The sequence below is a fragment of the Myiozetetes cayanensis genome, unplaced genomic scaffold (assembly GCF_022539395.1).
Source record: "Myiozetetes cayanensis isolate MyiCay16 unplaced genomic scaffold, myiCay2020 scf6-25, whole genome shotgun sequence".
In the NCBI taxonomy this organism is placed as follows: Eukaryota; Metazoa; Chordata; class Aves; order Passeriformes; family Tyrannidae; genus Myiozetetes; species Myiozetetes cayanensis.
The window spans coordinates 52836512-52861927 of NW_026087853.1; the positions used below are offsets into that span (position 1 = coordinate 52836512).

General features: G+C 37.7%; 1 protein-coding gene across 3 annotated transcripts in view; it reads left to right on the forward strand.

The window, feature by feature from the left end:
• USP47 (ubiquitin specific peptidase 47) overlaps window positions 1-25416 on the forward strand; it is a 53153-nt gene that overhangs the window by 4186 nt on the left and 23551 nt on the right. For 2 of the 3 annotated variants that reach the window (XM_050335464.1, XM_050335462.1), the window contains exons 2-8: window positions 15549-15752; window positions 16606-16722; window positions 17807-17945; window positions 19313-19409; window positions 19920-20065; window positions 20860-20939; window positions 21759-21908. In XM_050335464.1, coding sequence (XP_050191421.1) covers window positions 15549-15752; window positions 16606-16722; window positions 17807-17945; window positions 19313-19409; window positions 19920-20065; window positions 20860-20939; window positions 21759-21908 — 933 coding nt within the window. The remainder of the gene's footprint in view (window positions 1-15548; window positions 15753-16605; window positions 16723-17806; window positions 17946-19312; window positions 19410-19919; window positions 20066-20859; window positions 20940-21758; window positions 21909-25416) is intronic. The other variant, XM_050335461.1, reaches the window with a different exon arrangement.

The window sequence follows — 25416 nt, forward strand, 5'->3', positions numbered from 1 at the left end:
GAATTCTACCAAGTAATTTGTTCCTTGAAAACAACCACTTTCTGAATGATATTCAGGTAGTAATTTAGTTTGGTGGATAAGATTTGAGAGTAGAATGCAAAAGCTTTCCCTACTTTGTTCAGCTACTGGGCTTCCCAGCCACAGTTTACTTTGCCTTGCTATGTACACCTGGCTATCTAATCTGTGATCTAGAAAGATGATCAGGATAATTAACTGACAGCACCTCGAGATCATCTGATGAAGAGTTTTTGCCTGAGAGGTTCCAACTACCTGTTAGGTAATACTTACTGCTGGAGCCTCAGTCTGTAAAAGCTGCTGGCTCAGTTACCACTCAGTAGGACAATCTGACAACTAAATAACATACCACTTTGTTTTTTCCTGCAGTAATACATTTTGAACATCACCACAAACCATAAAAGCCATTTTCTCTGTGTTTCGTGCGTCACTGGTGATTAAAGTTTCTAAATCAAATGCGTACTGTAGTAGAAGTATAATCCTTAATTCTTTTTTGCTGTGCAGCTTCGCACTGCTGCTCAAACTAGTAATGAAGTTTTTCCTAAGCTGTGAAGTAGTTATTGGAAGGCAGAGAATGCTCTCGAGATTTGTCAGTGTTACATTCTATACTCCTTTGAGCTCAGACTTTCAACACAATACAACAAAAAACTTTCTGGTGCTTTGTTGCCATTATGAACTAAAGTCCACGAATTCTATTTTCTCTTGTTTTTAAAACCTGTGGACTTAATCAATGCAACCCTGCATCATAGTTTTAAAATGTTAGTTGAACCAACACACAAATACTGATGGAAATTTTTTTTCATTATTACCAGCCTCTTTTTGCTGATAGAATGTGTTGATATTAATATAAAATTAAAAGTTGTGGACACTTACAGAAATAGACCTGTAATTTGTGTCACCTCTGAATTACTTATTTTAGTCTTGTCAGAATTAAACGGAGGGGGGTGGGGTATTATTTTAGATGTTTCCCCCTATACATTACTGTTGGTATTGTAATGCACTAAATTATCTAAAAACATTCATATATCCAGGCACAGCTTTACTCTTTCTGTTGTATTTGAAAATATGTTGGGTTTGTGTAAGAAACTAAGTGTGAAAGTTATGTCTCTAGAAAATTGAGCAGCTGAGTTACATGTACATATTCAGCCTTTTTATTCCGTTTGGAAAAGTTTTTGATTCCTTTGTGAATGCTTAAGGTGATATTTTATACTTTAAATTTTGGGAATTAATATGGTATACCTTCAGGTGAGCTGCCTATTTAGCATTTTATTTTTTTTTTCTTGTCTTGAACAAAATATTTTGAAAACAAAACCACTAGTAACTAAATAACTGATTATTGTAAACTTGTGATCAAATAACAACCAACTTGAGCAGTTTCAGGCACTGTGAAATGTGTAGTATTTTCTTTGATTTTTTTTTTTTATATTTGGTATGTCTTCAGCTTGCTCTGAGGAAATGCTCTTGCAACTTCTAAACAGGATGTTGGGCATGTTCTAAAAATACCGCAGGGTAAAATTGGTACAGATCACTTGATTCAATATGATGTTTGAGAGCGGGATCACAAGGATACTTTAGGTGCTTCTGAAAAGCACCAACAGATTATTTTAGGTTGGCAGTTCTGTAGATAGCTTAGAACTGGTTATTGTGCTGCAGTTCAGGTGTAGCTTCTCAATAATCCCATGTGATGAAAGCTGCCTCAGTAACATGAGGAATTTTGTCAGAGAACTGCAGGAGCTAAAGGAATGGAAGGCAGGTGTGCTGACTGATTTGTGTAGGTGTTGTGCTGAGATCAGTAACCGTGAAGGAAAGGAAAAGAGAAAAAGTATCAGAGACACTTTCTGTAGAGTACCCAGTTTTTGTAAATAAAGTATTTTCATCAGCTAATATATGGAAAAATCATCTAGGTCCTTTCTCATATATACGTTGTCATATCTATTCCTTCTGTGGAGACACTGTGCTCCAGAGTCCCATGTTCTCCCTGGAGCCCTGTGTGGCAGTGGTGGCAGGTAGAGTTTATGCCCAGGCTTTCTGGCTGCTGACATTCTGAACTGTCCCCCTTCACTCTGCACATCCCTGCTGGAGAGCTACACAAGAATCCAAGAATCCCTGCTAACACACCTCACTGTTCATCTTCTCTTTTTCCTACCCCAGCAGCAGCTGGGCAGTTTAAAATTAGAAAGTTATTAAAGAGTTAAAAACTACACCTGTAGTCATGTTGTAATCTCTGAATATTAGCACAGGAAAATGTTTCTATAAATTCATGGTAATTCCTTGCTAGAAAAAATGGAGGGCAAGTCCATCTGCTACTTCAGTGACTCCCCATCGGAAACAAATGTTGTGATTATGGGTTTATATGTAAGAGTGTAGTGAGGATCTCACAGTGTTCTTGCAGCCCCTTTTGTCAAGTTTATCTTTTTTTGAAGGAAGAACAAGGAGCATGGTGGTTAAGAAGGTAGAGGGAAGATGCAAAGGAAGCTGTATAAAGATGAGGCTGTTTCAGATCGGAATGTAAAGGTTATACTGTAATGAATTAAAGAGGCTGCCCGATAGTTTGCAAGTGTAGAGAACTTCATTTACATTTAAATCTCACAATTGTTTTAGTGTGGTTACAAAACCCCTTGCAAGTTAAACAATTCAGGATCGTAGGATGAAAGAAAATACAATCAGTTAAAATTATAACCTTTAAGAATTAGAGAGTGAAATACTCGAAATGTCCAGCAGTTAAGAGAAAACTATGTTGATTTTAAAGCTATTCTCTATTACTCCTTAATTTATTAACAGGAATCTGTATTAAAGTTCTTGTGTGATCTATAGACATGAGCAGGAAATATTTTCACTGTTTTGTTATTGAGAGTTGCTACCTTTGTTGGTTTTTTTTTTTAAGGGAAGTAATTAATTGTGAATCACCTTGATTTACCATATTTAAAACACCATTAGGAGATAAGTGTAAGAAGACTGGTTCTTCAGGATGTCCTTAGTAAGACATATTTAAAGTCTTTTAAAATATGAAAAATAGCTTCTGTGAAACTGAGAAGTGGATGTTTTGGTCTCTAGTTCAGTTCTCCCCAGATATGTGTCCCTTCACACTATAGCCTTTTCTGCAGTCTCTGGAATGCCCTCCAGGCGTGTACTTATTTCTGGTCTCATCACAACTTTTTTCATTGTCATTTCTGCTCTTTTATAAGTATTTTTTACAAATGACCCAGTAATACACAACATTAGGAGCAAACTCTCAAAGGTAACCGGTAGCCTCATAACACACTCTTTATTTTGGAGGCAAAGGGTTGTTTTTGGACATATTTAGAAAGTTGGAAGTATTGGCCTTTGAAGGGTATATATATTACAAAAATTATTTGTCTAGTTGACAGCTGGCATGCAACTCTGCTTCAGTGAGGTGGCAAAGCTTTAGTTGGTTTTAACTATAATTTTCTTACTAAAGAAACATTTCTGAGGAGGTGGTCTTTGAAAACAATAAAGGAATCCATAATCTACATGAGGCAGAGAAGAGAGTAAAACATGTCCCCCCATTTTCCAAAGGGAACAAAATCACAGAGGCCCTGCTACAGAATTTATTTTGTACCTTTTCTCTGCATCAGGTCATCCCCTTCGGGAAAGCATCTGTAGGGTTCACTTAGCCAGGGACATCGGGCTCAGCAAGGCCCAACTTCCTTCTGGGATCTGCAGTAATTACCTGTACCTACAGCAGGCTGGGAAACAGAGCAAGCATGGCACAAGGACAGAAGCCATGGGATTGATGCAGTAATGACACTTTTTGCTCTTCAGGTAGTGTTGTTATTTAGTAATTTAAACACTACTACATATAATACATGCATTTAAAATACTCCTGTTATTACTCTGTTGGTACTGTTACATAACTTAGTCCTTTTCCAGGAGAGTTAAGGATTCTGGTTAGAAGTTAGAGGGCTGACTGAGATTAAAGCTAACCCAGTGAAAAAATCAATCAGAAATTATTAATTTTAAGAAGGCTTAGCTATCTGAGCCTGCTCAACATGTACCTGCATGACCATTTGTACCAGCACAAGAAAGGGAGAGTGTTGGGGTGGAAGGAAGCAGATGGAAGCAAGACTGCTTCCTCTGGCAGCAGTTTCAGCTATTCCTGCTTTAGCTGCTTGTGTAACAAAGCTTTGCTGTGTTTGAAGGTTTTAGGCTGCTGTGTGTGTGAAATGTCACTAGGGCACTGTCAATTCATCCAAGTCTTATGTATTGAGTTTCCAAAACAGGTGGAATATGCTCATATTATTGTATAAGAGTATTATTTTAGTTTTTTAATTGCAGGGTTCCTAATGAGGTATCTCATTCAGGCATCAGTTTTGTTCTTTTGAAGTTTATCAAATACTACGGTAGGAAAGCATAGCTGAGTGCCACAGATTGAAGTAGAGGGGAAACGATGTAACTAAGGTCATAATGCTGCAAATGTGTTCAGTGAAACAGTTTGTGTTAACTGAAATAGATGAGTTCTTAAGGTTGAAATCAGAGATCAGGCTGATGGGGCACATCATTGGGCTAGCCTGCGTGGGGGTTTTTTGTCTCTCTGATTTTTACTCATATGGCAAATTTCAAAAATATTTTGTCATTTTTTGTTGATTCTCTTTTCCTTTCACTGTCTTTGAAGACTCTTAAACTGTAATTGTGCGGATGGGAAGTTATTTGAAGTCTTTGTGATCCATTAAAAGTGAGTGGGTATTAAAAGTTGATAAACAATGAGGATAAAGACATAAACAAAAAATAAAGACACATTTGAGTCATGACAAATTAAACCAATAATGTAATTTTCAAGAACATATATAATATCTCCCTGTTGTGTGTTAACCTTGCCAGGCAGCTAAGCAGTATGCAGCTGTTTGCTCCCTTCCCACCCTCAGACGGACAAAGGAAGAGGACAAGAAGAGTATAAGCAAGAAAATTTGGGGGTCAACATAAAATTGTTTAATAAGTAAATGAGAAGTGTAAGAGTTGGGGGGGGGAAGTCCCAAAAACAAGGGGTGCAGAGGCAATCCCTCACTATGTTCTACAGGTAGATCAAGACCCAGCAATTTCCGTGCAAAGATGGAGCCTAACTAAACCTCCTCTTTTCCCTTTTGATGTTGAACTCGGCATTACATGGCATGGAATATCTCTTGGCTTAGTTTGGGTCCCCTGCCCGGTGGTGACCCCTCCCAGCCTCTGGTACAGCCCCCAGTCTCTTCCCTGGGGGAGCAGAGTAAGACTCACAGGAGGTGTTGATGCTTTGCAAACACTCTCCAGCAGGAGACAAAATTTGATTGTGTTATCAACAATTGTTTTCAGTCACAAATCTGAACTATAGCACCTTAGAGGCTTCTGTGTAGAAAACTGTCTCTGTTCCAGCCTGGCCTGCTACAGAGTCTTCTGGTAATTTTCCTTTCTGTTTTCCAGTCTTGTTCCTAGTCAAGTGGATAGAGTGAAAGGGCTTCTTTAAATTTTGTGAATTCTTAATATTACATCCTGTGGAGGGGGGAAAAAACGAGGGAGGGGGTGAAGGTTCAATAATTATCTATATATGATATATACTCTTCAGTAATTATCTATATAGGATATATCCTCTTCAACTTTGATGGTATTTTAGGCTTATTGTGAAGTAATTTTTTCCCTTACTTGTCATGGGACTGAAATTCTCTGTGTAGTTTTACTAGCTTCAAAACATTGGTTTGGATTTTATCTGAAGTCTCTCTAGGTATAATGAAGAATTTGAAGCTGAGGATAAAGTGTGTTATTTAGGTACTTAAAAATCTGATACCACAAAGTCTAATTCAAAATTAAATGATTGTGTCTAAAGGTTCAGATTTTTTTTTTATTTTATTTTTGTGTTTGTGTCAGGAAACATTCTATCAGGTTAACAGTTCAAAATTACTCCTTTTAAGATCTGGAATCAGTATTTTATAAAGCATACTCAGTTTGCCACAAGTGTGTTATAAAACACTTCTTCGTAAAGTATGTTTTGGTTCAGGCGTTTGTAACAGGATTGTAAGTGCACTGTTCCCTCATTAACTCAGACTAGGCTACAGTGAGGCACCTGTGTTGAGTAACAACTCACAGTGCTCTGACACAATTAGGTAAGCTATCTTTGAAAAAGAAGTTGCTCCTTTCCTCTAAAACAAAGCCAAATGTGAGTCTGAGTCCACCTGCTCAACACTTCCCTCATTCCGAGGACCTTTATCATCCCGTGTTTGCTTCCCAGGGAAGTGACCCTGCTCACCTGGCTGTATCAGGGAAGCTGGCCTCTAAAAAGAGATTTGTTGGGCTTGGAAAAAGCTTGGAGGAGTGTGACTAGCTCTGTTGAGGGGAGGAGGGAGTTATGGATTGTAAGGACTCTGGAGACTGTGGTTCCAAATGGGCTGGGATAAAAAGAGCAGGTTTTGGGTGGAAATGGTATCCTGGTGCTCTGTGATTATTCTCCCCTTACTTGCTGTACATTTGAAAGGTTTTGTGCAGAACACGGTGCTGTCAGCATGTATCCAGTGTGGTGTTGAACAGGTTAGACCTCTTGGACTAGGTGAAGTAATTCCTGAATTATGTTTCTTGGTTGTCAAGGAATTGATTTGATAGTAGTTTGTCATCGCTGAGAAAGAGAGTTGAAATAAGGTTCTGTTCAGTTGAACTGTAGTTAACACCTGAATGGTTTTGTATGTTACTTCAGATGTGAAAGGTACAAATGCAGACTACCTTTTTGGGGATTGAAGGTACCAGATTTCACTTATCCTGGTAAATGCTGGAAATGTGCACCCAATCAGTTACACAGACTTGGAATGTGTGTCCTAAAGTTTCCCCAGCAGTAACGTGACAGGCAGCTGTCACTTGTGTGCACTTCATGTGGTAGTCTTTAGGTGCTGAAGCTACATGAGAATTGCTGTCTTATGCTTAATCATGCAAGTCATTTTGTGAATGTAAGCAGAATGTCTGCCTTTGCTGCTTGTGACTGATCTCTTTGTCTTCCCTCTATATTACAGTAAGAATTTGTAAGAATTATTTATAGTGTGGATATGTAGCATCTTCTTTACTAGTGATCGTGTCAAGTCTCAATAGGCCATTAACTTTATTTGGCAGTCAAACTTCATACATCTCTTAGGTAAACTCCTGACCTGAAACTTGTGATTTTACTTGCTGTCTATTTTTATCTGTTGGAAGTACTGGAATTCAGAAATATTGTGTAGAATCTGCACGAAATTTGAACTGAGCTTTAAGTTTCACTTTCAATCTCTGAAAATAAATTTATAAAAGGACTGAAACAGGAGCTAAAATCTCATGATAATCTTCTGTCATTTGAAAAATAGAATGTATGGTTTGTCTTCATAAGGATAGTGAAATGCTGCAATAGAATTTAATTAACTCAGTCATTCAAAGCTGAAAAATAGCAAAGCACATCTAAATGCAGTGTTAAAACCACTGCAGTTCTGCATTTGAATATTGTTGTGACAGGTCTAGTAACACTCTATTTTTTTTGTTCCTCTGTTTTCAACAAATACAGAACCTATATGGTCAAAGCAAGTGTCTGTGTTGCAGATGGCACTAATAACAATTCTGCCTTTGTTAGTATATACAGAATTACAGCTTGAATTACTTCAGTGCAACAAAATGCTTTATGCTTTGCATCTTGCAGAGGCAGATCTTTCACGTAACAAAGATGAAATATTGTTTAAAAAGGTACATGGAGGAAATGCTTGTGTAGCACAGCATGTGGAACATTCACCTGGGTCAGACCAGGGTGTTGATTGCACATTTTGATTATAAAAAGTCTTTTTTACGTCTATTCTAATAGTCATAAATCTTCTATGTGCGGGTTTGTGAATGTCATCTCTTTTCTAGAAATGGAAAAATGTGAAAGGTCATAGAATCATGGAATGGTTTAGGTTGGAAGGGACCTTAAAGATCATAGAATCATAGAATTAACTGGGTTGGAAGACACCTCCGAGATCATCAAGTCCAACCCTTGATCCAACCCCACTGTGATTACCGGATCATGGCACTCAGTGCCACATCCAACCTCGTCTTAAAAACCTCCAGGGACGGTGAATCCACCACCTCTCTGGGCAGGCCATTCCAATGCCTGATCACTCTCTCTGTAAAGAACTTCTTTCTAATATCCAACCTAAACCTCTTCTGATAGAGCTTAAGCCTGTACCCTCTTGTCCTACTGCTGATTACCTGGGAGAAGAGACCGACTCCCACCTGGCTACAATGTCCTTTCAGGCAGATGACATAGTTCCAGCCCCCTGCCATGGGCAGGGACACCTCCCACTGCACCAGGTTGCTCAAAGCCCCATCCAACCTAGTCTTGAACACTGGGCAACCTGTTCTGGTACCTCACTACCCTCACAGTAAAGAATTTCTGTCATATATCTGAACAAATTTTTCCCTCTTTCAGTTTGAACCCTTTACTCCTTGTTCTGTCACTACAGTTCCTGAGGAGGAGTCTCTCTCTGATTTTCTTGTAGGTCCCCTTCAGATACTGGAAGGTTGCCATGAGGTCTCCACACAACCTTCCCTTCTCCAGGCTGAACATCCCCAGCTCTCTCAGCCTGTCTTGGCAGGGGAGGTGTTCTAATCCTCTTAACAACTTCCTTGGCCTCCTCTGTACTCACTCCAATGGGTCCATGTCTTCCTGTGCTGGGGACCCCAGAGCTGGATGTAGTAGTCAAGGTGGGGGCTGAGCAGAGCAGAGTAGAGGGGCAGAATCCCCTCCCTTGACCTGCTGGCCAGGCTCCTTTTGATGTAGCCCAGGATACATTAGGATTTCTGGGCTGCAAGTGCTTTGGTGGGTCATGGTGAGTTTTTCTTCAACCATCAGCCCCAAGTCCTTCTTCACAGGGTTGCTCTCATCCGTTCTCCACCCAGCCTCTAGGTGTGTCTGGGATTGCCCTGGCCCAGGTGTGGGACCTTGCACTTTACTCTGCTGAACTTGATGAGGTTCACAGGCCCTCCAACCTGTCAGGGTACCTCTGAATGGCATCTCTTCGCTCCAGCATGTCAGCCACACCACACAGCTTGATGTCATTGGCAAACCTGCTGAGAGTGCACTCAATCCCACTGGATTTCCACCCTCAGCAAGATGGAGGACTTGGAATGAAAGTATCAGTGTTTCAGTAGGTTAGCATTTGAAATTACAATTTCAAGTATTTATTGACCAAAATATTAGCTTGACAAGATTTCTGTGCCACAACAATCATAGGATGGTTTCCTAAACTGTAGCCCTAAGTTGCCACATCTGCATTTGCCTTGTAGATGCTTATGCAGCTGAGGGTCTGCAACTTGTTTCACTAAACCACCAGTGTACTGTGTCATGGTATGGCAAAGTAGCAGCATCGAGCTTTGAGGACTTCTCACAAGTACTGAATGGATGTGCTCACTGCCTGAGGAGTTGCTCTTATTTCTTCTGAGGAAAAGTCAGTAGGGTACTTTTGTATGCACCTGTGAATACCACGTGTATGTTAACTTGAAACCCTTGAACTATGTAGTTATTATGGTTATCAGTTTTTGTGAGGTGTAATAAATAATTGGTTTGGTGAATTTCAGAGTAATTTTTACCAGGGTAAAATTAAGCAACTTTATAGAATGACCTTTGTTCTCTTAATTGTACTTTAAACCATAAATTTCCATCGTGAGAGGAGCTTTTTGTAAATGTAGAATTGAACTAGTGGTTATTATAAAGTATATTTGTAGAGTGTTAGAGTGAATGCTTTCATTGAAAAGTAGGGAATGCTGCATTTGGAGGACTGGCACATCTGTGTGATTTTTAACAAGGTCAAGTGCCACGTCCTGTGCTTGGGTCACAACAATCCCTGCAGTGCTACAGGCATGGGGAAGAGTGGCTGGAAAGTGACCCAGGGGGAAAGGATCTGAGGGTGCTGGTTGGCAGCAGCTGAAGGTGGCCAAGAAGGCCAATGACATCCTAGCTTTGATCAGGAATAGTGTATCCAGCAGGACTAGGGCAGGGATTGTCCCCCTGTACTTGGCATTGCTGTGTCCAGTTCTGGGCCCCTCAATTCAGGAAGGAGATTGAGGTGCTGGAGCCAATCCAGAGAAGGGCAACAGAACTGATGAAGGGTCTAGAGCACAACTCCTGTGAGGAACATCTAAGGGAGCTGGGGGTATTTAACCTGGAGAAGAGGAGGCTCAGGGATAACCTTACCACTCTCTACAAGTCCCTGAAAGGAGGTTGTGTGGGGTGGGGGTTGGCCCCTCCCAGACCAACCACCAACAGCACGAGAGGACACAACCTCAAGCTGCTCCAGGGGAGGTTCAGGCTGGACATTGGGAGCAATGTCTGCACAGGATGGGTTGTTAAGCACTGAACAAACTGCCCAGGGAGGTGGTGGTTTCACCATCCCTGGAGGGGTGCAAGAAATGATTGAACGTGCACTGAATGCCATGGTCTAGTTGACAAGGCAGTGATCGGTCAAAGATTGGACTCGATGATCTTGGAGGTCTTCTCCGGTTTAAATGATTCTGTGATTTTATGATTTGTCTTGTCAGAGCAGCTCAAGGATCTCAGTTTCTTCTAAAATTCCTGAACATCATGTAAACAGTGTAATTTGTAAACTTGATTTGTTTGATCTCTTCTGTGGAATTTATTTAGTGAAATAGCTCTTGAAAATCTTCCAACAGTCCTTAACTGAGAAAACAGGAGCTGAGAACGCAGCATAGGAGCATTTTTATAAAAGAAGCAACCTGTAGATAATGCCCATCTGCCCCTTCCACCCTCCACTGCAACACAGTCAAATAGCACACCACACTTTACATGTGCCCCTGTGCATACCAGACTTGGCTGCCTGTCTCTGGAGAGGAGGAATTCAGGCTAAAGCCAGGACTCTTTGGAGTCTCTGATTAGGAGGAAAATTGTATGACTTAATTAAGTCTTATGACACAGGGCATTGTGCTTGATAACGATCAGAGCATTATAAATCAGCAGTTTCAAAATTGTGGTTCTGAAACTCGATTCAACTTCTGAATCATTTTAGCAAAATGTATGTAATTTCCAATTGAGAGCAGGTAAAACTAGTAAGTAGCAAAACATTTCAATTGTGTGATGCTTGTTTTCTGATTTTTTTTGTTTGTTTTTGGTTTTTAATTCTTAAAACCTCTCTCGGATCTGAAATTACAAACTGGTGTGTAAAGAAAGCTTCTGGACACAACAATTACTAATATTGGAGTATTAAGACTTCAAAACTGGATCTTCAGCTCTGTACACAAAGAAAAAAATCTTGCTTTGTGTGTCACCCTGCTGAGAAGTTAAGTGCAGGAGTCTAATTTGGGCTGGTTTTGTAGGTCATTTGGTGGGGCAAATAGGGCACGTCAGTGAAGATCACGTCAGTGTTTTTTGTTTTGATAATCTTTACTGAGGGCACAGCTGAAGAAATTTGGAGGAAGAACAGTGATGTTATTAGCATCTTCGTTCTCACTTCCTGTTTTTCCTTGCTGGAAAAATGCTTTGGATTCAGAAACTGGTTAATGTGATGTTTACAGTCAGAAAACAGTTGTGTACAGGTCATGTTTGGTTTTGCATTTTCGATGGTACCACAGAGATACTAAGGCAGGGTTCCTCTAAGAGTGTTAGGAATACAGTCAGCAACGTCATCTCTTTTCTGCCTTCAGCTGCATACTTCTAAATGGGTTCATTTTAATAAAAACCTTCCTACAGGAAATAATTCAGGCATGAAAGAAGAGTTTCATATGAAACTGGACAGCTTCATAATTTATGCATGCAATAGTAAACCAAATTACAGGGTTATATGCTAATCCTATGCTTGAACCATTTCAGGTAAAATGTTATCCTGTGTCTAGAGGGCTTTTTAAAGATAATCAAGGAACTTATTAATATGAATTTGTACCTTGAATTGTTGTTTACATTTTCTTATCCATTCAATTCTTACTTTATGAAATGTAGTCTTTTGTGTATTACAACTTAAATGGCATTTTCTGTAACATTGCTGCTATGATAATTTAAATATTAAAATAGTCTGTTCCTTCTAAAGGTATTTTCTGAATGGTGCTTTGAAACTCAGTAATATTTTACTTATACTGTAAAACTGACTTTATGCAAAATAAAAGTCAATTGACAACTTTAAAGTATTATGACTTGTTAATTTTGTTTTCATATGCTATAGGATATGTTTTGGAGTTGCAGACAAAGTATCTTTGCTGAAATGAAGAAGAAATTTTCACAGGTAGACAGATGAAATCAACTTTCTAAAATGATAACCAAGAACCATAATAAAAGCATGATGCTGTAGCTTTTATTTTAACATGAGCATGACCTGTTGACATTAAATTCTTTTGCATGAATACAAAGATGATGTACAGAGCCAGTCACAGCAGAAGCTTCCAACTGACTGTGTTTATATGCTTGTTACACTGGTGTGTGGGGTTTTGGCTCTCTCTAGCTTTACATTAAAAAAAAAAAAAAAAGGAATTCTGTAGCTGTCATAACAGATTATGTAATTACTGAAATGAAGTTTTGTGTTTATGTTGTGGACTCAGTTTAACAGCAGCCTGTCAAAATGGTTTACGGATCTATCACTGGCAAGTATTGCCTTTCACACTCTTTTTGCAGTGAAGTCGCCACAAACAAGGTGTGGCATGGTCTGATAGTTTGGGTGGTGTGTGTGATCGCTTGCCCTGAGCAGAGATGGACTGAGGTTATTTTTGCTTTAGATATTTACTATGAACAACTTGAAGCAGTGGCAGCAGGAATGAATGATGACTTTACTGTACTAACACTGAGTTAAACCAGTTCAGTCTGTCAGAATTACATCTGTGAACAAGGAAGAAAGGATTTGTGTGACATGGAACATCCAGCAACCCAACCAACAAATCTTCTGTAATCTTCTATAATTTGTTCCCGTAATGTTATTTCCATCCGTCAGATTCTGCGTGTCTAATTATTTTCAGTAGCAACTCTAATGTGAGTCACAACTGATTCACTACCAAAGGTAGCAGAGAAAGTGTGAGTGGGAAGAGTTGAATTTATAAGTTACTTCTGCAGAGAGGAGGGGAGTTAGTGTTGGTTATGTAAAGGCAGGAGGACAAGGAATTGAGTCTCCAGTGGAGAACTTCTGTTCCTGATATGCTCATATACAATAGGCTGTCAAGCTGTAGGTTCAGTACAAGATTAGTGTGGGAATAATTAAATCCAAATTAATTTAGATTTTCCTGGATGAACCTGTATGGATATGCCCCTTAACCTCTCTGCACTGTTCTGTAGAGGAGGGTGAGCTCCCACCCAGAGCGAGCCTTTACCGTTGCTGAGGGATCTGGTGTAGGTCCATCTTTCCAGTTTGTTGGGTTTTAGCTGCTGCTCATCTTCTCCAGAAAAAAGCAAGAAAGAACACCACTGAACAAACTTTTATCTTCCCTTTTCTAACCACACAGTGAAAGAGACAAATTGTGTCGTGCTTGTTTAGCTGGAAAAAAAAAAAAAAAAAAAAAAGAAAAAGGATACTTTACTGGGAAATTTAAAGAAGAGAGCCCAGGAGGAGTAATCACTGGTGAAATTTAATTTTAGTCTACTCAAGTACAGTCCTGTGTCTCTGTGGGTGCTGTAGATGAAAGTGAGGATATAATATGTCAAAATTACTTTGACTTCCAAATTGTTTCCTTCTTATTGTGTGGTTAATGTTTCAGGAATAGTTTTGTCTGTCTTCTTGGAAAGTAAATCATAAACATAAAATTCTCCAGTGAAGATAAAATTTATGAAGATGAAATGTTGCAGATTTGCTGGAAATGATACTTTGAATCTTTTTGAGTGTGCAATTAATGAGGGTTTCCAGACAGGATGTTACATTTGATAAACTTTGAGAAATTGAACTCTAAAACCCAATCACAATAAAAAGCAAAATAACGTCATACTCAGATTGGGAGTGAGGGTGGTTTTGTTTGCTTTTCTCTAAAAACTTTATTCTGACGCTGATAGGAGTTGATGCTGCAGTCAGCTAACATTTTACTTTATAGTTGCATGAACCCTGCCGGCAGATCTTGGAATTTTGTAAAATGAAGGCGTGCAGCATCAACTAAAATGTCCATGTTCCTTTTCAAAAGGTTTGGTGATGTAAGAGCTCTTATAAGGGACTGTACCACTTTGGTGGTGGTCATCTGCGTTGTGAGGCCAGTTGTGTAGAAATACAAGGGATGCTGAAGTTGTTCAGATCTTCTTTGTAGTTCTTTATTCTCTAGAAGATGCTTGTGATGTGACTGACACTTTTAGCATGAGCACAGTTATTGCCATTTATTGTCTTTATCCACTGAAAATTGTGATAGCACTGCATGTTCTTTTTGCCTTATTAGATGATGTGGCCTTTTAACTGCGGACTGAGATTTGGGCACTCTGACATGCACCACTAATGCGTTCTGTGTGTTACAGCTTGAAAAGGCTGAGTCCCTGGGGACTAATTATTCCTTTTGCTGACCTGATCCTTTCTTATGTGATGTGTGTTTAAATATTAGCTATTCCTTGTTGTTCTGCAATTGAGAGAATTAATTGATTGTACTTAGATCCTTGACTTCCTGGGTTTTCACTGTTGGGAAGACGCCATTTTTCTTGGCTTACGTGGGTCCATAAAACTTTATCATTGTTCCATTGCAACTTTCATTCAACGCTGTTACTTTTCTGATTTCAGATATACTGAATTTTCTGTTTAAACTCTCTTTACTTTGTCCAGTAGCCACTGGGCAATGCTAATTTTCTTACTCTGTTCAGGCAGAGCAATATCTCCTGTGACTCAGACAGTAGTGGATTTAGTAGGAAGTTGGAGGTTTGATTATGAAACTTTTTGTTTAATGGTCAGCTTCCAGGATTATTTGAGAACTTGCAAATTTTCTGCATTACATTCCGAAAAGTCAAGAGGGTATATTCTTCCTCAGCAGGATTTATGATCATGTCAAAGCAAAACACAAGCTGGAAGTGATGATTTGAAAGTCTGTTCCTGATTTGAAGCAGTCTTGTATCACAGACTCATAGAATTAACTGGGTTGGAAGAGACCTCCGAGATCATCAAGTCCAACCCTTGATCCAACCCCACTGTGATTACTGGATCATGGCACTCAGTGCCACATCCAGCCTCATCTTAAAAACCTCCAGGGACGGTGAATCCACCACCTCTCTGGGCAGACCATTCCAATGCCTGATCACTCTCACTGTAAAGAACTTCTTTCTAATATCCAACCTAAACCTCCCCTGGCAGAGCTTAAGCCCATGCCCTCTTGTCCAGCCCGTGCCCTCTTGTATCTGCTTGCTGGCTGAAATTCTGTGTGGAACTTCAACAGTTTCTCTACACCCAAACAAATTCCTTCTTTTTCTATAAAAATGGAGCTTGGTTTTGCGTGTTTTTCAAAAGTATCTTTGATTTTCTTATGCCTACTTTCAAAAATTAAGTCCAGTTTTAGGACGCTTAGGTTGTAAAAGTATATATAATCATTTTATTGGTGTAACCTTGTTTTGATTTTTTCAGTTAAACTCCAAAATGTTCTTAACTTTACTCATGAATCATGTGCTGTCATTTCAGGCAGAAAGTGCTGCTGAGGAGCCCAGGGTGCTGTGTATAATACAGGATACCACAAACTCCAAGACAGTGAACGAGCGTGTTACCTTGAACCTTCCAGCTTCCACACCAGTGAGAAGGCTGTTTGAAGACGTGGCTTCCAAAGTGGGCTACGTGAATGGATCCTTTGATTTGATGTGGGGCAATGGAGACAATGTCACTGACACGGTACACCAAAAGCGCTTTTTCTTTCCTCTCAGGAGCAAATGCTTAAATCTGCACACTAGAGAAAACTTCTGTCTGTATTGCACAGGGCTCGTTCAATTCCTGTAGAATTCTGTGGTGGGTGCACCAGAGCAGAGTGACACCACTGTTGAATGGGCTGAATTTTAGTCTCAAAGTGTGCTCTTTGATGATACATGTGTTTAATCATTAAACAAAAACTAATAAGATCCTTCAGATATAATGTTAGCTTTCATAATCAGTATGTGCTTTTAATAATAATACCCATGATAATTAATCTGTTTCCTGTGGTCTTGTTTGAGAAACGTTTTCTTCTCAATGTTGTATAGTGATTCCCCACATTTCCTCTACCTATTTCAATGTATTATATACAAAAAATATGATTAATATAACTCATATGCTCTATTGTAAATCAGTGCTGGTTTTAATTAATATGATCTCTGTAGATGCACCTAGAAAACTTTGTAAGATTTGTTAAGAAATAGATGTTAGTTTATTTCATGTCATGTTTATCCCTGCTGAAAGTAATTTTTATTTCTTTAAAAAAAAATAGTGTCTGCAAGCTATAGAGGACATTGGATATTGTGATCTTTGCAAAAAACTTCTAGACAGTAACTTGACTCCTGCATAGATTAACCAACTTCTAAGCATTAAACTCTACTGTTTCTTAAACTGTTCCCAAGTTATTTCGGTAATAATGATGAGTATATTTTGTTGAGTGAATGATTATTTATTTTCACGTTATCTTACCTTGTCAGTACAGCAAAACATCAAACCATCTCTTAATTGCATACAGATCTGTTAAAGAAAAGTGGTTTTTTGTTTTGTTCTTTTTTAGCAGACCCCAATAGATCAGAACAGTGACAAAACTATTCTTGATGCTGGTTTTGAGCCAGGGAAGAAGAACTTCCTGCATTTGACAGACAAAGACGGTGAGCAGCCTCATACAATGCCGGTAAGTAAAACTCACTACAGAAGCTACAGTGGTGGGGGGAGAGAGGTGTATGTGCTTTGCATTGCTCTTGTGAGGTCAGAAAATGAAAAAAAATGTAATAAGCTTCTTTGGAAACCTTCCCAACAGGCCTTTAGACTAGTGTTTTACACTTGTGTGTTTCTCCTGAGTAGGACCAATTCCAGTAGTAATGATTTGCTGTCACTCTTTGTTCATGCTTGTTAAGTATTTATGTAATGCTTTGCTGCAAGTAGTTTTCGAGGCCATATAATTAATTAATCATTGACATGTTCAGAGATGAATCTTAACAACACATATTTAATCCTATACCTGATCCTATATTAGACCACTCTGACAATTCTCAGAAGCAGCAGTCCTGTATCAACAGCAGTTACCTGCTTCCCTATTTACCTTAGGAAAAATAAATAAATAAATGAATTTATATTTATATACATAAAGAGTTGTCAGTTGCTAGAAGCAACTGTTTGCCATAACAAAATTTTTGAAGTTTCTTATTTCTCAAATATGTGATACACACAGCTGCAATATATTTAAATCAAGGATTACAGAGACTAGTGATAGTATAAGATTTATTACTCAACTCTTATATCAGTGCAGTGTTGACCTACTCGGTCTTTGTTATGGACTTTATTATCTGAAAAAGGGAAAAAAAACCCCACATGTAAATACTTGTGCCCAAGGTCAGAGTTTAAGGATGATTCTGAAAGAATACTTGGATTGAAATTTTTACATCTGGAAAACTTATTCTGTATTTCAGCGCAGAAAACGTGAGACATAAGAGATCCTAAATTGCAAACTTTCTTGTTAAATGCATTCTAATACTGTATTTGATTATACTGTATTCTAAAGGGCATTTGCTTCCAGCAACACAAAGAACTATTCTCAAGGGATTGAGAATTTGGAGGGCAGAACTAAAGTTACACTGTGTATCTGCGATTTTGAAAAATCTGTGTGATGTGCTTAGCAAGATTTATTTTTCTCTCATGGCTAAGAAATCGAACTTGTAGGTGCTTCAGTAAAAATGTATTGTCTAACTTGTGCATCAAATGGTTGTGTTTGTTTTCAGGAGGACACAGGTACAACAGATGAGAGCGCACAAGAGAGATTTATAGGCCCTCTTCCAAGAGAAGGCTCTGTTGGATGTACCAATGACTATGTCAGTCAAAGCTATTCTTATTCTTCAGTGCTGAGCAAATCAGAGACAGGTATGCTGTTCTCTCTTGAAAAGGCAATGCTAATTTTAATTTTCTTAGTGCATTTTCAAATAGCAGCACTTCAAAATTTATTTTTTTTAATAAATGCAGTTGATTTAAAACAAAACCCACATCACTACTATGTTTTCTATCATGTTTTCCGTGATATTCTCGAATCACTTTAGAAACAGAAGAACTGTATCCCTTCCTTTTCTTACTTGGGACAGTGCAACTCAAACTCTGTCAGAGACCTAACTTTGAAGTGTTCTTGTGCTCCTGCATCCCTAGTTGAGCAGTCAGGGTTGTTTTTAGCAAAAAGTTCAACTCCAGCCATGTGTTCACTCACAGCTTAACGAGCACTTGAGGGCCTTTTGCCAGATCTCTGCCCTTGGCATGTTAACTGAAGTCTTCCTACTGTAGCCACTGGTTGTTCTTTCTCTGCCTGCACCTCCCCAGGAGGTTCATTGACCATCCCCTGCGCACCAGTTCATGCCTGCTGAGGATTTTTTTTGACAAATAGGGAAGTTTGTCTGCCACATACATTTTTTTGATGTAATATAACTGAAAAGATGATTTATATAGAGTGATTAATAAAATACGTGTGTTCTGACTCAGTCTCTTCTCAGAAAATTCTTGTGTTGTGGAGTAGCTGCCATACTTAGTTTCTTTATTACACTGTCCTTCAGTATATGTTCCTTGCTTATCGATTGTTGCTAATATTGCATATTTTGGAGAAAATCTTAACATTGCAGTTAAGATTAATACAAGTAAATAAATTCATTTTCAGTTAATAAAAATGAAACTGAGTTTTAGTAGTCTGGTTAGGTTTTTTATTTAAGTGTTAAGGAAAAAGGTTGTAGAACAGTCTTGTGTGGGTGCTTCAGAGATTTATTTTTTTTATTAATTTCTAATTCTGAGATGATAGTACAAACAGTTCAGATACAAATTATATTTACATGATTCCTAGGATACTTTTAGTTGACATCAGGTGTTAAGTAAGCTAGTACACACTTTTTTCTTAGCAAACTCTAGTTTTTTCTCTAAAATATTTAAATCTACTGTTAAAATATTTGTAGTTACCTACATCCAGTAGGCATTAGTGCAGTATTAATCATTAAATATTGGTTGTTATTGTGACCACTAAAATGACTTTATGTCATTCAAGGGAATTATTTCTTTTATGTTAATATTACCCTCTATAGCTGTCAGAAATGAGCAAATGTAACATTCTCTTAATTTTTATAGTGTAAGTAACAATAAATAACAACAGATGAATGCAGTTCTTAAACATTGTCACAAAATTGTTTTCTTGTCAAATGTTTTAAAGTGATTTCCCATCTTTTTACATTATTTCCATCTCATTATTCTTGTATTTTTAGGTTATGTGGGGCTAGTAAATCAAGCAATGACTTGCTACTTGAACAGCCTTCTACAAACACTTTTCATGACTCCTGAATTTAGAAATGCATTGTATAAGTGAGTAGTCAAAAACTGTTCTAAAATTTCTGCTGGTGTATATTGGTAGGAGGCCCTTTGGAACTTCTCCTGTCAAAATTTGCTTTTTTAGATACTGAAAAGCGATAATTGAAGTCAAGCTTTATAGACTTATAAATTATATCTGCTTAAAAGTTTCAGATTTTGGTAAAATAATAAGTTATTGGTTGTGTCATGGACAAGCTTTTTAAAGAATCTTGAAAACATCAGACTTGAAGTTAAATTCGGTACTAAGTGCAGTTCATGTCTGTGCATTGAATGGCTTCAGAATTTCCATTTGTTTGTGTTGGAACTGTAAATTTAGAAAACAGCATTGCCATTTAGTACAGAAGTGGCAAGGAGTTGCACTTGGCTTTTGCCGTGAAACAGAACTGCCACTAACCTCTGTAACGTGGCAGACCTCTTGAAATGTAAGAAATGCTGGTTTAAATGCCTTTTTGAGTAATGTTTTCAGAGTGTTTTTAATTGTCCAATACTTTGTGTTGTGAACAGATGGGAATTTGAAGAATCTGAAGAGGACCCTGAGAGGAGTATCCCCTACCAGCTTCAAAGACTGTTTGTTTTACTGCAGACCAGCAAAAAAAGGGCGATTGAAACTACAGATGTTACACGGAGTTTTGGATGGGATAGTAGTGAAGGTGATGTGCAGTTCATGTGATTTGCTTCAGCTGCTGCCTGCTGGGGGGGGCTAAACTGCTGTTTACTGGGGGGAAAATACCAGAGTAATGTAAAATAAAATCCACTTTTTACAATGGATACAAAATAGCCTAAGTGGATACCTTTTTATGGTGCATCTGATTTTTAAAGAAATGTTGTCTGAGTTTTAGGCTGTTGCAGTCTAAAAGCATTACATTTTTTAATGAAACTGTCATTACAGTTGTTAGTTGTTTCTAAAGAAGTAGCTCTTTACGAGAAACTTGCTTCTGTTTTGAATCACAGATGTCTAATGCACATGTTGCACTTATGAAATTACCCATATTATTGTCTACTTCAAATCAAACACTCTATTTGTCTTCTTGACACTCGTGTGGTGTAATTTTACCCCATAACCTATTGATGTTTTCCTTTATCACATGATGATAAGGAGCTGGAACTTGAGTTTTGGAGAATCAGCATGAAGAGGGACATAAGTCTGAAACAGTTTATTTTATAAGTGTACATTAGCATTTCTAAATTTTTTTAAAATATTCTTGCTTATATACACAGTTCTTGTTTATGCATAAACACTGTGAGCAAGCTGGCTGCTTGTTTTTCTGACTTGAGAGGCAGCTGCTTATGGAATTGAACCCTGGTCCAGTAGTGAATAACACTAAAGAATAGGTACAGACTTAAACAAATGGGCAGGTTTTTAGGAAGCATTCTCAGGCTACAGTTAGTATGGGGACTGATAACATCTCTTGTTTTAATTAAGAATAATTCCAATTTCCAACAGCATGGCAGCAGCATGATGTACAGGAGCTTTGTAGAGTCATGTTTGATGCTTTGGAGCAGAAATGGAAGCAAACAGAGCAGGTAAGCATGTAAAAACTTCCTTCATTTAGTGTTGTAGTACTCTTGTTAGGTTTTATTGGTTTTTTTAAGAATGGTTGTAAAAATTTTTATTGAATTTTAAATATCACTTTATTGAAAATCCATGATAATTGCCAGTTTTCCTGTTTGATGCAATAGTTAATCTACTATAAGGTATGACTTCAAGAGTGTGTTGCATCTGCTTTCCTCCCCCAGTTAAAAGTGGAATATTCTGAACTCTGGATGCTTAGTCTTTATTTGAAGCACAGAAAGTGATTGTGTAACTCCTGTGGTAGCTTCCTTGCTGTCAGTATTTATTAGGCTTTGTTGTGGGCTCGAGAAACTCAAGCTCTCTCTTCTAATACAGGAGGAAGATGGGAATATATTCATGGCACATGGTGCATTCTGATAAGTGGACAACTTTTTGCAGGCTAGTTTTGAAATTTTTAAATTAGGAAATACTCCTTTCTCTGTCTGCAGTTGTTTCTGAAGGCGCAGGGAAGGGTTGCAGGATCAGTCTGTTAATGTCTGGAAGACCAGGCTTGGTTTAAAAGTTACTTCAATTTGGTGGGTTTGTAGTCACACATTCTGTGACCATAAAGGACACTGTGAAGCTTATGTAATGTGGTTTGAGAAGCTCATTTGATATATCTTTTGGGCACGGAAAAATAGGAAATCAGAGGGTTGATGTGATGCTGAGGAATGGTATTTTGAATGTGTGGCTGTGCAATTTAGACGTAATGAATAAAAAGGCATTTTCTTACAAAACTAAAGAAAATAAATACATTACGACTCGTTCTTTTTTAACCTTGTTTGTTTCAGGCTGATCTTATAAATCAACTGTACCAAGGCAAACTGAAGGACTATGTCAGGTGTCTAGAATGTGGCTATGAAGGCTGGAGAATCGACACTTACCTGGATATCCCGTTGGTCATCCGGCCGTACGGCTCCAGCCAGGCGTTTGCTAGCGTGGTGTGTACTATTCTGCTGCCTAATAGTGCATCCATACACACATAGAATACATAATGCGACAGTGGTATAATTGGTTCCGTGGTAAGTATCATCCTAGATACTCCATCTTGGGGTGTTCGTCTTTGTGCAGTGAACCAGCTAGCAAGTTCTAGAAGATTTTGATTTTTTTTTTTTTTGGCTTTTTAGTTTATTTTTTGGTTTGGTTTCTTTTTTTTTTCTTTTGCCCTTCAATGAGTCCTACTGGTGCATGTATAAGGGGAGGGGAAATGCAACTTTATTGCCTTAGGGCTACAGTAATCAATTATTTTCTTCCTGATAAAATCTTCAGCATTTATTCAAGATATATTTTTATGAGATCACAAAGTTTTATTTGGGTTGTTCTTTTTATTGGCACATCTGCTAAATTTTCTTAGCGTTGTTGAAAATCTTAGTGAAAGAACAGAACACTGACGTAAATTTTTTTAGTTTAATTACCATGTTGTTGCTGTGCCTTTTATAGTTCACTTCTTAAATACCATATGCTTCTAACAAGCGATGTGATGATCATAAAAAATCCCATCATACATCAATGTTTGTGGTCACTTTTGCTCCAGCTTTATTGGTGCTGGCAAGCATATATATTGTTTAGGAAATCTGTGGAAGTTCTTTTGTTTTAATTTTTGCACCCCTCTGGAAAAAAAAAAATAATTTCAAACTGTGAAATGCCACAGTTGTGGCTTAGGATGCCTGTACTGTGGATGGAGTTGTGAGAAAGAAGAATAAATCAAAAGGTTGTTTTAAACAAACACTTGTTGCATAATTGGCTTATTCATTATATATTTAGTATTTTTCCTTATGTATTTAGTATGATAGCAATATTTTTAAAGCACTACTAGTCCATCATTCTTGACAGCAATTCTGTTAAGAATTGTTAGAATTAGTTCAAACCTCAGTGTCGGTTCAAAGTACTTCGTATTTTAAACTTGAAATACCAATCTTGAGAAGTAGTAAAGGTGAGGGACAATGATCTCAAAAAGGATTCAAGTTAGTAAAGTCCTTTGAATTCTTTTTGAAGACGACATGAAAATTTTTTACAACTGTCTGTCTAATTGAAGCTGTCTTGATACAGATTGATATTTTATACAGATGGCTTCCCTTTTCACCTTTTAAAGGTAATATCTACCCATATTCACTGAACCAAAATATTTTTTTGTAATTTTTATTCAATAGTGAGGTTTTTGTGATCTGTTAAAGTAATGAAGACTATTCAGTTCATGTAGTTGGACTCCACATTTAACAATGCATTGTACATGTCTCTCAGATTGAAAATTTTTCTCTTTAGTGAAGAATATAGTGGAATGCTAAAAAAAAAAAAAAGACTTTGCCTATTCATAAAAACACAGAAAACTTGAACGAATAAGAACTTAAATATCAGATTACTTTTAACAGTATTTGATATTTCTCCTGTAAATCAGCATTTACTGGGTTTACAACACTGAGGAAAATAATTTTAAGATTTTTTGTTACACAAACTTACATGGTTGCAACTTGTATTGCTGCTTCAATTTTGAGCTTTTTTTAATTCATACTCTGATTATAATCAGTTGATTCTCCTCCCTGCATTTGTATTATCTATAGCAGATGTAATTTTAAGCTCTGTAGTCTTCAGCAGTGGGGAGATATGGAGGATACTTGCTTTTGGAGAAGGGAAAAATCGCCTGTTTCTAAATGGAATTCTCTGAAGGTAGTATCCTCCATTGATCCATAGATGATGGTGATTTAGTAGGTGTAGGTAAAAGGGCATGAATGAGAGATCCAAAACTTCACACATGCGCTAATAGGGCTTATAGAAGGGAATGTAAAACTTTTTAGACCTTGCTAGTCAGCTCCTGAGGGAACTTGCAGCAGGCGACACAACCCAAGATAGGGGATCTAAGGAGGATACTACCTTCAAAGAACTCTAGTTAGAGGTAAGTGATTTTCCATTACTTTCTAATAAGAGATGGATGAGCCTTAAGTAAGGTTAATCTCTAGAATACCTTATAAAGAGTATTATCCCACTGTTCGACATTGTGTACTACCAAAAAAATGTAGATACTTGAAATGTTGATTTATTTGTAAATATTTATGTCATACTTCTCAATACATGGGAACATTAAGGAACTGGGAAGGGTAATGTTATGCTTGCTTTATTTTCTAATTCTGAAATTCTTCAGTGTGGTCTTAAGGTTTGCATATGGAATTTTTTTTTCTGATTCCTCACTCCATCCCCCAGGTTCATGTTGTAAGACTGCATAGCTGCAAACTCATTAGGGCAGCTCTGGCACACTATCAGTGTGTAACTCAAGATGTTTTCTGAAAAAGTACTTACGATATCTGCATTTTTCAAGGGCATGGTGTCAAAAAAATCAGTCTTGTCTTGAGGTCAGTAGAAATACAGACGTAAAAATATATAGCTTATTTCAGGGAGGTAAATAGAGCAGCAGTTCACATACTCATTTTTGTAGGTATTATTATCTTCTATATAGGTGCCTGACATTAACAGCATTAGACATAAGTTGAAGTGTTTTGCAGTAGAAAAAAAAAACTTAAAAATTTTGCAAGATGAACAGCTGAGAGAAAAGTAGATGCAAGAGGGAACTGGCAGTGATGCTGAAATTATGTTACTCGAAAACAGTGAAAGTTGTTTTGTAATACCAGAAGACTAGTAATAAAGCAAGTATTCTGGAGATGTAGCAAGTCCAGTTGTTTTTTGTTAAGTGTTGTTAGTTTTCAAGGTCTGTTGTTGGCTAGCTTTTCTTATGAGGGTGTAAGTATGCAAACAAGTAGTCCTTTTTTGGGCAGAAATTAACTTGGACTTCTATGTGAACTTACTTATAGTGTCCTTGCCAAACTTTTGAAGGTGGAATAAAGATGAGGTGATACTTACTTTTTTTTTAAGCTAAGTTGGTAACAGTGAGGTCTTTGAACATGGAAAAACTGATGAGCTCTGAAAATCTGAGATGGCAGTTAGTTGCTAGTTTTTTTCAGGAGCAGTTTTGCATAAATGCTATTTGTTGTGTATTTTTTTCATAGAGGTTTTGCTGCTCCTATTTTTTACAAATTTACACATTTACAAATGCAGTATGCTACTTGTCAAACTGCTCATTAGATCATAATGTGTTTTTGTCGAGAGGAGGTTGTCTGAAGTGCCTCTCTAGCCAGACAATAATTAGTTTGAACTGGGTTTTTTTGGCATTTTAATATGCTAAGTGATAGAAATCTCTTAGTAGATAGAATATTAAAAACTGGATATAATCAGAACTTGGCTAAGCAACGTGCTTGAAGTTGGACCTGATCTGAGCAGGGGGTTAAGGTCAGGTGTTCTCCAGAAGTTTCTTTCAGTCTGTATTGTTCTTTTGATTCTTTGAATTCTAAAGAAGTTTAAATGGCTTTTGTCACACTCATCTATTGCTTGATCATTTATGGTATATTTTGAAGTGTGTGTAGGGAATGTTGGAAGTGCTTTGTAACTCCAAGTCACCACTTT